Here is a 12,432-nt window from a genome sequence, read left to right on the forward strand (position 1 = left end):
CCACTTGGACAGTCACTTTGGGAGCCGCAGTATGGGTGGTGCAGAGGGCAGGAGCCATTGTGTGCTCTTCAGACAGCAAAAATAAACCACTGCAGCTCTCCACAGCCCCAGGTGGGCAGCAGTGGCTCAGGGAGATGGGAATTCTTCCCACACTCACCATAGCAATCCCTGTCTTCTGGTGGTGCCCCACGCCTCCATCCACTGCCCGGACAATGAGGATGTACTCGGATTTGGCCTCCCGGTCCAGCAAAGAGGTTGTGGTGATTTCTCCTGCAGCCACAGGGGATGACAAGGTTGAAAAAGAAACAGTTAAAACCAGGGTCAGGACAGTCCCCAAATGGGCCCTTTTTTTGGATCCAAAAGCAGCTTTTTTGGATCAGGCAGCTCCAGAGCTGACAGGAACCTTCACAGCCAAGCCTTCCCTCAGGCTGAGGAGCTGAGTTTCCACGGATGCCTCTGCTGAAGCTGACTGAGCAAGGGGCGGTGCCTGAAATCTGGTGAATCCCTCAAACTGTGGGACTCCTAAGCAGGCTGACTGGGGGAGAGGAGGGAAGGCTGGGGATGAAAGAGGGAACTGAAAGGAAAAGCAGAGCACGTGCAGAGGCTCACCTGAGCGAGCGTTGATCCGAAAGTGCGAGGAGCCCTCCAGGGAGTAGATGATTGACTCCTGCCCGTACTCCCGGGACCGGTCCATGTCCGTGGCATTGAGAAACAGCACTGTGGCTCCTTGGGAGAGGCAGAAATGAGGACAGGCATGAGCCAGAACTGCCCTCACACTGCTCCTCCAAGTCACCCAGACAAGGGGTCCCTTTTCCCGCGCATGCACAAAGTGGCCAAACCCCCAGGGCCCACAGCTATGAGACTTTACCTCCCCAAAAGGGATCACCCACCCCATTCAGGGCCCTCCTGGGAGCCCAGAGAAGCAGCAGGGGTGTGTCCTGTACCTGCCATAATGTCCTCCATGACAGTTATCACGTAGGAGGGCTTGCTGAACGTGGGGGGATTGTCGTTTTCATCCTGAAGCAAAGAGAAGGTCGAGAGGCTGGTTGGGAAACAGGCAAAATGGTCAAGCAGCTGCCAGAGTCTGGTATGGGGGTGCTCCTGGGTGGCTGCATCTCAAGGTGTGACCAGTTTAGGATGCCAGCAAGGGAAAGGTGGCCCTGGGGGGCTGAGCAGAGGGTTTCACCGTGGAGGCAGCTGAGATGATTGCTGAGGTGAGTGACTCTGCTGACCCTGCACTGGGGATGGTACCGACCACCCCATCACCTCATCAGCCAGCACAGGGCTGAGGAACCACCACCACTGGGAGAGGAGCATCTTCTGAGCTGCTCCTGACTCTACCACAAGCCTGGGAAGCCTCAGGCGCCACATGAAGCACCACATGGAGCATCCTGCACATCCCTGAGCAGCACAGGGGTGGCTCAGTGTTCCAGGTCGTCCTGGCCACAAGGTCATGAGGCAAACTGGGCTGGCCAGGGGAGCTGCTGAGCTTTGGATGCCTTCCTTCCAGAGGAGGAGTGTTGTGGGTGCTTGCACAGAGGGCAACAAAAGCATTTTTGTGGGGGGAAGCTGGTTTGCATCCCCATGAGCTCCCTCCTAGCCTGTCTTTGCCAGGGACTACGGCCATCCTGGAGGAAGCAGGCAGGAGCAGTTGCTTGCAACATACCTCAAAACAGATTTTGGACTGGTTTAAAGCTCCCCCAGGGGGCTTTAAATGCTGTTTAAACATGGTTAAGAATCTGCCTTAAATGCACCAAACTCAACAGCCTATGGAGGGAAGGATGGAGCTGCCAGGACATTAAAACACCATTATGGACCTCTCCATTTCCCTGGGGCTGCTCTGGAGATGATTTCTACCTGGAGACCACAGATGGACTTGCAGGCCTAGCTTCTCCTGCTGCCACCCAACCTGAGATTTGAAGCAACTTCACGTGCCAACAATGCCCATTGTGCTGCAATCAAATTGCCAGCCCCTGCTTTAGTTTCTGTAAGCAGGTGGTTTTTAATCAGCCTTTGAATCACTCAGCTTTGCTGGCACCTCCTCTGAGGGTAATGAGGAGCTTGCTGCCTGTCCTGGTGATGTCCTCACCATACCTCCTCCTCCTCCTCCTCCTCCTCCTCCTCCTCCTTCTTCTTCCAGGGATCTGTGGAGCTCATCCAGGAGGCCTGGGCAGGTTAAAGGCAGCGGAGTGCAGCTGGATGGGGCTGAGCTGGGGCTCCAGCTGGGTGGACACGAGCCAGAGCAGATGCTGTGTGGTGTCATTAATGTTCCTGAGATCATCAGGCCATGCTCAGCAAGGCCACGGCCCGGCAAGCCTAGTCCCAAGGAGGCAGGGTTTGCTTCTGGCTGGCTCTCCATCTGGCCAGAGCTGGCCTGCACCTGCCTTCTGCTCGAGGAGGACATTTCCCACTTCAGCCACAGGAGCTGCAAAGCTCCCCAAGGCACCTGCAGCAATGCCAGACAGAACCTGGCACTCTTCCACTCCCACAGAGGACAGTATCCACCTAACCAACTAAAACCAGCTTCCTATGCTCTCCTGACCCTCAGCCTTCCTCCCGACTACCTCACCCTCAGACAGCCACTGTACCACAGAATCTGAGAATGGATTGGGTAGGAAGGGACACCAAAGCTCGGACAGTTCCCACCCCCTGCCACGGGCAGGGACACCTTCCACTGTCCCAGGTCACTCCCAGCCCCATCCCAACCTGACCTTGAACACTGCCAGGGACCCAGGGGCAGCCACAGCTTCTCTGTGCCAGCGCCTCCTCACTCTCACAGGGTGGAATTTCCTCCCAATATCCAACCTAAACCTCTCCTCTCCTCCAGTCTGAAGCTCATCTCCCTTGTCCTATCACTCCAGGCCATCTCCCAGGATGCTGAGAGAGGCTCATGCTCACGCCAGGCACTCAACCCCTCTCCTGCAGGCACAGGCACGCCGTGAGCCGCCGGCTCATGGCCCTGAGCAGGGTGTCAGTGGCAGGGAGTGAGGCAGAAACTTATTAGCAGTGCTATTTCCTGGGATCCTGGCGCCGCGTGCGCTATTAGTTCTGACTCGGCGGCTCCTCTACAAAAGCGTATTGTCCCCTAATGGGAAATCTACAAGGCGAGTTTGACTTCTTTATTAAAAACCAACAACCAAAGGATGAAAAAAAATCGCCTCCCTCCCCACTCGCTCTGGTTCTGCCTTCTCGCAGCTCTCGTACCTCAAGTGCCGTCACAAAACACTTCCCCCTCATTTTCTTCCTAGTTTTTGACTTTTATTTCTTTTCTTTTTCCAGCTGAGAGAAATTCCTTTTGGTGGAGAGCGGGAAAAGTGACAGCTACTTAAACCCTGCCAGCATACAGACCCCACCCGGGGAGATGACCCACTGAAGTGTGGTCTTGAAAACGAGGTGTTTATGCTGTCGAAAGCCCAGTGTGGGAAGGATGTATTTAACCATCACTGGCTCCCTGGGCGCTGCCTTGTTCCCCCTCTCTCGAGCACAGTGAGGGATCTGAAGGAGAGACGTGCTCATGAGACTTCATTCCCATCTTACAGCATCGCTGACTTTATCTCCTTCACCTCCCCAGAGTGACGCTGCTGCCAGCCTGGCAGAGATCCCACAGCTGTGAGACTGACACGTTATCAACCAAACTGTCTCCATCACTGACACCTCCCTGCAGACACCCTCAAACCACAATGTGCCTCAAAGTGACACGCTGATCTGATCTGATCTTCCCGAGGAACGCTGCAGTGCTTTGAGTCTCCCAGCAGAAACCCCTCCTCCAGAGGGATTCCCACACCGCTCCTGCTCCACTCCTCACCCCGTGGTTAGCTGTGGCACGAGACACGCACCAGACACGTGTCATAGGAATCTACACATCCTCCACGGGGTGGGGCAGTCTTGCTGAATTAATTGATGACTTAATGCACTGCCATGGAGCAATTGCAGGGAGAGCATGAGGGGAATGGCAGGCACTGTACTTACAAACACCTCGATGGTGACGGGGACGGTGCTGTTGAGCGGCGGGTTGCCGGCGTCCTTGGCCATCACCGTCAGGTAGATGACCCCGTTGGCCACCTGCTCGTAGTCCAGGGGGTGGTTCACGCTGATCACTGGAAGGATGCACAGTGGGGGGGTCAGGGCAGCAGGATGTGGCAGGCTCAGGGGGGCCCCTGGGGTGCCAGGACCAGCACCTACCTCCGTACCCTTCCGACACCGTGATGTCGAAGTAGTCGCGGAAGGCAGACGCCTGCACGATGCTGTAGGAGATCTGGTTGTTTGGAGGGGAGTCCTCATCAGACGCCTAGGGTGTGAGCAGAGGGAAGACATGGGCATGGGAGCTGTGCCAGGGAGAGCTGAGGGGGTGGGAGGTACAGGCTGGAAAAGTGATGGAGGGAGCTGTGCCCATCGGGGGCCCTGAGGGAATCTGTAAACCAGCCTCCTCTCACCTGCTTCTCTCATGCAAGAAGGAAACTGGTTATTGGGACCTGCTTTGGAAGGTGTCTGTTACACCCATCACAGGCACTAATCATTTTAAACTGACAGAGGGAGGTTTAGGTTAGATATCAGGTAGAAATTCTCCCCTGTGAGGGTGGTGAGGCCCTGGCACAGGTTGCCCACAGAAGCTGTGGCCGCCCCATCCCTGGAAGTGTCCAAGGCCAGGCTGAATGGGGCTTGGAGCAACCTGGTCCAGTGGAAGATGTTCCTGGCCATGGCAGGGGGGTGGAACTGTCTGAGCTCTAAGCTCCCTTGAAACCCAAACCATCCCAAACTGATTGTAACCCACTCCTATCTCCCTCCTGCCCATGCCAAGCGGAGGAGCCACGGCAGTCCCTCACCCGGAGCCGGACCACCTGGGCGACGGAGGGCTCGTTCTCCCGCAGGGCCCCCAGGTAGGCCTCCTTCTGGAAGGTGGGGACGTTGTCATTGACGTCCAGGACGTTGATCCTGACGCGCCCCGTGGTCTCCTCCCCGCCGCCGTCGCGGGCGATGACGGTCAGGGTGTAGCGCTGCGTGGTCTCGAAGTCCAGCCGAGCTGTCAGCAGGATCACACCCGTGTCCTTGTCCAGGGAGAAGCTGAGGGGACAGCAAAGGGAGGGGAAAAAGCCTTGGTGGCCACACACTGGAGATGGAGAGGCAGCAGCCTGACAGCGTGAAGTTCACGACTTTTTTGTGCAGGATGTTAGGTCCCAGAGCACCTCCAAGAGCTCCACACAGCTGAGCAGTGAGCAACCCTCAGTGCTGCTCCACAGGCAGAGAAAATGGGTGCAGAGGCCCCCAGATCTGTTCTGCTGGGCAGCCCATGTATGTTCCCCAACTTTCCACCACAGGTGTTGCTCCAGGGGTGACAACTCGCTGTGAAACCATTTACTGGTCTCAGGCAGCGCTGGTGGTGCCAGCAGGTCCCACCTTAGCAAAGCAATTGAACGTGCTGAGCATCAGAAATGTGCTGAGCTCACACCTCAGGGAGACAGCACAGACTGGGGATCATAGGGCATCTCACAGCTAGGACATACCCAGTGCCTTTAATTGCCCTGTGACTGCCCAGTGGGGTTAGAAGAGGATTTTGGGGGGTCAAACTCCTGCTATTCAGTCCCACTTACCGGTCAGGGTCATCGCTGAAGAAATAACTGACTTTCCCATATGTGCCCACATCATTGTCAGTTGCCTGGAAAACGTAAAATGTAATTAATAAATGAAGGTATTTATGGAAACGTTGCATTGAACACACCTCTGCAGACCTGGTGTGCTGCCATTTCTTCCTCAAGAGCCGCAGGGCAGGGGCTGTTTGCACTCCCCTGCTCATCCCTGACTCCCAGCCTGCTCTAGCTAACAGCCCTCCATCAACATTCCTCAGCATCTCTCCCAAAACCTTTGGCAGTGGGAAGCATTACACCTATTTACTTTTCCTGACACACCAAGCTAACCTGGGAAGCACACCTGAAATAAAAGTCCCCGTGGATAATTCCTGAGGGCCACCCTTCCTTGTCCCCGCTGGGACTCTGCAGCCACAGCTCGTATCCTCCCCTGTGCATTCTAGAGCTGTGCTGGGCTTGCTGGGCCTGGTTTTTGGTGGCAGGGGGCCACAGAGGTGGCTTCTGTGAGAAGCTGCTGGAAGCTTCCACCATGTCCAGCAGAGCCAATCCCTGGTGGCTCTGAAGATGGACATGCTGCTGGCCAAGGCTGGGCCAATGAGGGATGATGGTAATGCCCCTGTGATGGCAGATTTTAGAAGAAAAGCAGCTGGAGGAGGCTGTGCTCCAGTGGAAGACCCAGTGGAGAGAAGAGTACTGCTCCCAGGCTGGAGCAGCCTGTCCTTGGAGGACTGCACCCCATGTCACAGCAGTTTTGGGATGATGTGTGCCTGTGGGAGGGACTCAGGTTGAAGCAGGTGTGGTAGGAGTGCTGCTCATGAGATTTGGACCCATGCTGGAGAAGTTCACAGAGAACTGTCTCCTGCAGGAGGGACCCCATGGTCTCACAGGGGAAGGACTCCTCTCCCTGAGCCAAGAAGAAGAAAACCTCAAGTGATGACCTGACCCAAACCCCTACACCCTGTTCCTGCACTCAGTGGAAAGGAGGGAAGAAAAGGTGTTTTTTAAGGGCTTATTTTACTTCTCATTATCCTCCTGTGATTTTGTTTATAATAAACTCACTTTGTACCTGCCCTTGGAGGGTTTTCTCCCAGTCCTTAACTCATGAACCCTTTGTTAATTTTATTTTTCTCTTCTCTGCCCAGCCGGGGAAGGTAAGTGAGTGGTGTGACTCACTTACAGGCAGGGGAAGGTAAGTGAGTGGTGTGACTGCCAGCGTCAAACCACGACAAGAGTAGAGGAATGAAAACCTATTGCACTTTAGAATGGCCCCCCAGGTAAAAATAGAGACCTGCAAAAGCAAGGAATAGTGATTTTGGTCCTGCTTTCCACAAGGACAGCCCTTCTGGGGGTACAATCTGCTGCATTCCCACAGATGGAGTGGCTTGGGATGCTGTGGGATGCATCTACTCCACGGCAGCTGCTGGAGCTGGAGCAGGCTGGTCACGGCTAAATGACCAGCACCTTCTGGGGAAGGTGTTCACAACTCACTGTGTCAGCTCTGGATGAGCAAAGCAAGATTTATTTGTGTTTCAAAGTATTTGCTCTAATGAATATATAAAATATGCATGAGTGGCAGCAGGAAAAAGGAGCAGAAAATTTTATTTTTAGGTGAGGAAAGTGGAATGCAATCCCCAAAATACCCTATTTCTCCCCCAGTATATTTTCTAAATTGAGTCCTGTCTGGATTACTTAGAGACCAACAGGTCTGTGAGGAAGCGGGGTCAAAGACACATTTTATGTCCAGATACCAGGAAAAGGCTGTATTTTAGGAGTGGCATGGAATACAGCCTGTTCCTGAAACCTTCCTGATTTATCCATGGCCTTGATTACCCTTGACAGCAGAGTAGGAGCTTGAGCACAGCTTTACCCCGTGTGCTGCTCCCCTGCCACACCACGGGCTGGCAGAGAGCAAAAGGCAGAAAAACCAGGCAGGATTATTTAAGTTTTCCTCCCCAAACACTTTCCCAGGCTGAGAACTGAACTCCTGCTGCTTGGTGCCAGCTGAAGGGTTCTCTGGAGGATCCACCCTTCCAGACCTACTGATTTTGCTGATTTTCCTCCTCACTGCTGCGATGCTATTTCCTTTCCATGGGCATTGGGATTGTGTTGGGTGAAATGGAACAAATCTGTGGAAATCTGCCTGGAGAGATGCCCAGAGAGCGAGCAGCACCCACTCCTGGGGGTCAAGTCCCTCTGGGGTCCACCTTCCCTCCCAGAGGACATCCACGGAGGTGCTCCATCCCAGGCAGAGCGTGGCAACTCTTCCATATGGAAACACTTGGAGAGAAGGGGGGGGGGGGGTCACCCCACCATCTGCCCACACCAGCATCCTTCAGCCAACCCATTCTGGGCTTAATCCCCCATCCTAACACCTGCCACCAGCCCCTTTTTTGGGTCCTTTCTCCCCAAAATCCTTGAGCACTTCGAGCACCCTCAGCACTGCCAGCCCTCAACCTCCAGCCAGGATTTTTTCCTATCCATTACTTCTGTGCCCACGACTGCTGTGAGTCCCTCAGTTCCATTCATCCCTAAGTGGCTGGTGCGAGAGCAGAGCCCAGAAAAGCATTTTCCATGCACCTGGATGGGCTGGTGATGAGATAATGATTTACAGGGGGTCTGACAGTACCAGAAAGCACGGGCAAAACGAATTCCCTTCATTTGGCCCCATACAATTGCACTCCTAAGTGCTTATTGCAGTGACAGACAACACTGGGAAAGTGTAATTTTCTTCTGACGAGGGAAAAAAAAAAAAAAAGAAAAGATAGGGAAGGAGGAAGGTTAAAAGAAGGTTAGCCAGGAGGGAATGGGAGCCCTGGGGAGAGGGGAGCCAGGAGGGTGGCTGGACCACAAGCTGTGATGACATCAAAAGTGCCAGTGAGGCAAAAAGCCCCTCTCCTGAGGAGCCAGGAGGATGGGCAGCATGACTCTGCCCCTTCCACCACCTCACCAGCCAGGCTAATTAATGTCCCTGATTTACACCAGGGAGGTGGAAGGTGAGGCTGGCTGGATGGCTTTCCTGGCAACTGAACATCATGGAGATAATGCTGGGCAATGGAGCAGGTTAGTTGAGCGTGACAGGGAACATGCTAAAAAAAAGCCAAACCACGCACGCTCAGCATATTTAATTTGGGATCTTCACCTGTTTCTGCATCACCAAGCTTTTTCCCCTCTAAGGGTAAAAAAGGATGCTCAGCTGCTCAAGCCCCCGGGGAGGCAACACATGCTCCCTTTGAGGGCTGTGAGGGAGCACACGCCTGCAGAACACCCCAAATCCCACCGAGCTGTCAGCAGTCCCAGGGTGCCAGCTGTTTTCCTGTGGCTTTTCCCAATCACTGACTCGTTTTCCCCCCGCAGCATGCAAGCATCCATCCCCATAGCCCAGGGGGGAAAGGCATCTGGCTGGAAGTTTCTTGGGGTTCCACCTGGAGAAGCAATCAAATGGCTTTTACGGCTCTCCTCTCCTGCCCGGAATATTAAAGCGGGATTTGCCCACTGGAGCCTGCAAAAGGGCAGGAGGAAAACGCAGGTCCACATCTGTACTTTTATGAGCTGTCACCAGCGCAGACCGTTTCTAAAAAAAAACCCCCACATTTGTGCAGCTAAACTCTGGGAGAGTGGCAAGAAGAGGAAGCCTGGATAACCCAAAGGATTAATTTACTGAGCTGCAGCATGGTGCGGGCACCCAGCACACAAACCACGCAAAAATACCCACGGCCTGGCTCTCTGTCCATCTGCATCCCCCAAGCACAAACATTTGGGATGTCCCTTTTTGTCCCACCGAGGGCCATCACATCCACCAGGCCGGCAGAGCAGGAGACAAAAGCGAGGAGCTGGCGAGCGGTTCTGCTCTCGTGGGCAAATCTGCAGGAAAGGGCATGTCGTCCAATTTGTTCAGGAAACAATAGCAATGTTTGACATGTCATCAGGATTGATGGAGCAGAAATTTACATGGGAGAATTCAGTTTTAAACAGCTCCACGGAGCTTCACCCGGTAATGGTTTAGACATTCATCATCCGCCAGACCCACTCAACGACTCCTTAAAGTGCCGGAGATTAACTCTGCTCGCAGCAGCTTCAGGGAGCACGGCAGGAGGAGTCAGCACGGGCTTAAAGAACCAAGAAGAGCCTTCGAGGTGGCTCAGATCCCCCACGGAGCCCCTGGGATGGCAGTCATCCTCCCAAAACGGTCAGGACAGGGATGAGCAGTTGGAAGTGGGTTGCAGGGGTGAGCAGAGCTCGTTGGAATGATGATAAGGGTTGCCTTGTCCTGACTGGCTGAAGGGCCAAAACTCCCCCACGGAGCCCCTGGGATGGCAGTCCTCCTCCCAAAACTGTCAGGATAGGGATGAGCAGCTGGAAGTTGGTTGCAAGGGTGAGCAGAGTGCATTGGAATGATGATCAGGGCTGCCATGGCTGAAGAGCCAAACCTTTCCCACCTTTCCCACCGGAGCAGGTCCCAGCTCTGTTTGTTCTCCTTCGCCCTCTTTGTTTTCCCTCCCTCACATGCACAAAGCAGGAAATAAAAATTGATGGGGAACAAATTGCTTTGGCCAGCAGCTCTCTGCTTAAAAGAGTTGTGGCAGGAAAGCAATTACAGGACGTCAAAAAGCTGTCAGGCTGCTGGAGTGACCGGGCAGAGCCTCGTCCCTGCCTGCTCCAGCAAGATGCCTGTGGCTTGGGAAAGCAAACAGAAGGAGGATTCCCATCTGCTTCCTAGGCTTTTTTTTTTTTGTTTGTTTTCTAGGAAAGATGTAGTTGCTGCTTGGGGCTGACCGGGCAGCCACGGGCTGCTCAGACTGTGGTACAGGAATTCCAGGGTGGGAAGCCATACCCTGGCATCCGACTGATTTTTGGAGCCACCAAAACCTGCATGTATTAAGTAGGCAGCCATCCAAACATCCCTTCCTCAAGGCAACCTCAGGTCCCAGGGGAATAACAGCTACCTGCTGGTAGCCACTGGGATTGGGATTTGATTTGTGATTTGGAGGAGACAAATGTGAAGGGCCAAGGGCTTTCATGAGATGCAATCACCGGGCTGAGAAAGCTGAATGGAAAACCGATGGAAAACCTACTTAAAGTTATTATGGAATGACTTCAGTCGGAAAACAGCTCTTTTGTCAGCATTGCCTGGCCCGGCCATGCTCTCCCCCAGGCTTTTACAGAGAGGCTGCCCGGTGGGAGGTGGCAATCAGAGCTGGTGGCTGGCTGGCTCTGGAAGCCCAGTGGCTCCAGTGATTAGCTGGGAAGGAGGGAGTGGGGAATCAAGGCAATGCCGGGCTGCCACTGCTTCCCCAGCAGCTCCAAGGCCTGCCCAGGGCCAGCAGCTCAATCGGTGCTAATGACCCTGGAGGGCTGCGCTGAACCCGCATAGGGGGGAAAAATAGTCAATCAACCCCCCTGGGAATGGCAGAGCTTTTCCCCACCTCTTCTGCCAGCCACCAGGGAAAACAAGAGCCTTCCTGATTGTGTTTTATAACAGCAGCCCCTGCAACATCAGCTCCACACGGGCGAGGTTAACACTTGCCTGGGCAGCCGTGATTTAGTGGGCAGTGATTTACTGTAGCCAGGCTGCTGGAATGGCTGGAGACTGGGCTTTAAAGCACCAGGTGACAGAAGATGGCCCAAAAGTGAGATAAACAGGCTCTTCCAGCATGGGTTTTCACTGGTGACACCCAAGACCATTGAAATGTCCACGGGTTTTACTGGAGCTGGGTGCAAGTCCTCCACTAATGAACCGCATTGATTTCATATTCTCCTGTTGTCCACCTAAATGGCAAGTGGCACATCTCAGCGATTAAATAACCCCACAATTGCCTGGCCTGACATCTCAATCACCTCGCTGTTGGGTCTCTAATGAATTTTACAGCCCAGCAAAATGGAAGAAATTAAGGTCAAAGTCTGGTGGAGGAAATATAAATTCTCAGCGATCACTAAAGTGTTTGCAAGGGCTCTGGGAAGCCGATCACGCCACCTTACCCAGGTGAGAGGCCCAGCAGGCACAGGGGGGATAAAAACAAAGGAGGAGGGATGGGCTGAACAGGTGCTTGCCATGAGATGGGACATGAACATGTTGCATCCCAGCCTGGAGAGAGGGAATGGCAAAACCCAAGTGATTTGCACATCCAATGGCTCCCAAACACCCAGTTCAGACAAATTGCCCTGCTCTTCACACACCAACCTCAGCACGTCAGCAGCACCAGGGGCACCTCAAGGTCATCTGTCCAGGGGTGACACTGCCTGTGTCACAGTGTCGCTCAGCCAACAGCAGCCCCTGGGTGCTGATTCCCATGGGAGCCTTTTCCTCGAGGAAACACAGCCTTGGATGCTTTGAGAGAGACTGAGGGCAGCTTTGAAAACAGGTTAAAATCCCAGGAGCGTTGGCTCCATAGGAACTTTGTGGGTGTAAAAGCATGAGCAGTCTGGGAGAGGATGCATCAAGGTGAAGACAGTGATGGCCCTAAAGGGACTGCTGAGAAGGAGGTGTGAGGCTGGGGTGCTCACATGGCAAAGAGCATCACCTTGGGAAAGCTTCTCCCTTGAACTCTCAGCCACATCCCAAATCACCAGGCAAAGCAGCAGCAAAAGGAAACCACCCAACCCCATCTCCTACTGGGAGCAGTGGGAGGCATGGGGGGGAATCCTGCTGCCTGGTTGTGCACTTTGGACAGGAGCAGGGCTGCATTTTCTTCCTGATTTTCTTTCCCCTCTCATGGGCTGAATTGTTGGGGTTTTTTTCCTTTTTTTTCGGCTGGGCAGGGGGAAGGGGCCAGGCTGTGATTTTGTTTTGTTTTCCCACCTCTGCTCTAGCTGTGCATTTTTCCTGACAGCTCCATCAGGACAGGGAGAGGCT

The 12,432-nt window shown here is 54.0% G+C and overlaps 1 protein-coding gene across 2 annotated transcripts in view; it reads right to left on the reverse strand.

The window, feature by feature from the left end:
- CDH23 (cadherin related 23) overlaps positions 1-12,432 on the reverse strand; it is a 196,250-nt gene that overhangs the window by 59,020 nt on the left and 124,798 nt on the right. For both annotated transcript variants that reach the window (XM_059850905.1, XM_059850904.1), the window contains exons 14-20: positions 5,589-5,653; positions 4,824-5,061; positions 4,183-4,288; positions 3,970-4,097; positions 945-1,017; positions 610-726; positions 158-270 (exon numbers count right to left, since the gene is read on the reverse strand). In XM_059850905.1, coding sequence (XP_059706888.1) covers positions 158-270; positions 610-726; positions 945-1,017; positions 3,970-4,097; positions 4,183-4,288; positions 4,824-5,061; positions 5,589-5,653 — 840 coding nt within the window. The remainder of the gene's footprint in view (positions 1-157; positions 271-609; positions 727-944; positions 1,018-3,969; positions 4,098-4,182; positions 4,289-4,823; positions 5,062-5,588; positions 5,654-12,432) is intronic.

The sequence above is a fragment of the Haemorhous mexicanus genome, chromosome 7, assembly GCF_027477595.1.
Source record: "Haemorhous mexicanus isolate bHaeMex1 chromosome 7, bHaeMex1.pri, whole genome shotgun sequence".
Taxonomy (NCBI): Eukaryota; Metazoa; Chordata; class Aves; order Passeriformes; family Fringillidae; genus Haemorhous; species Haemorhous mexicanus.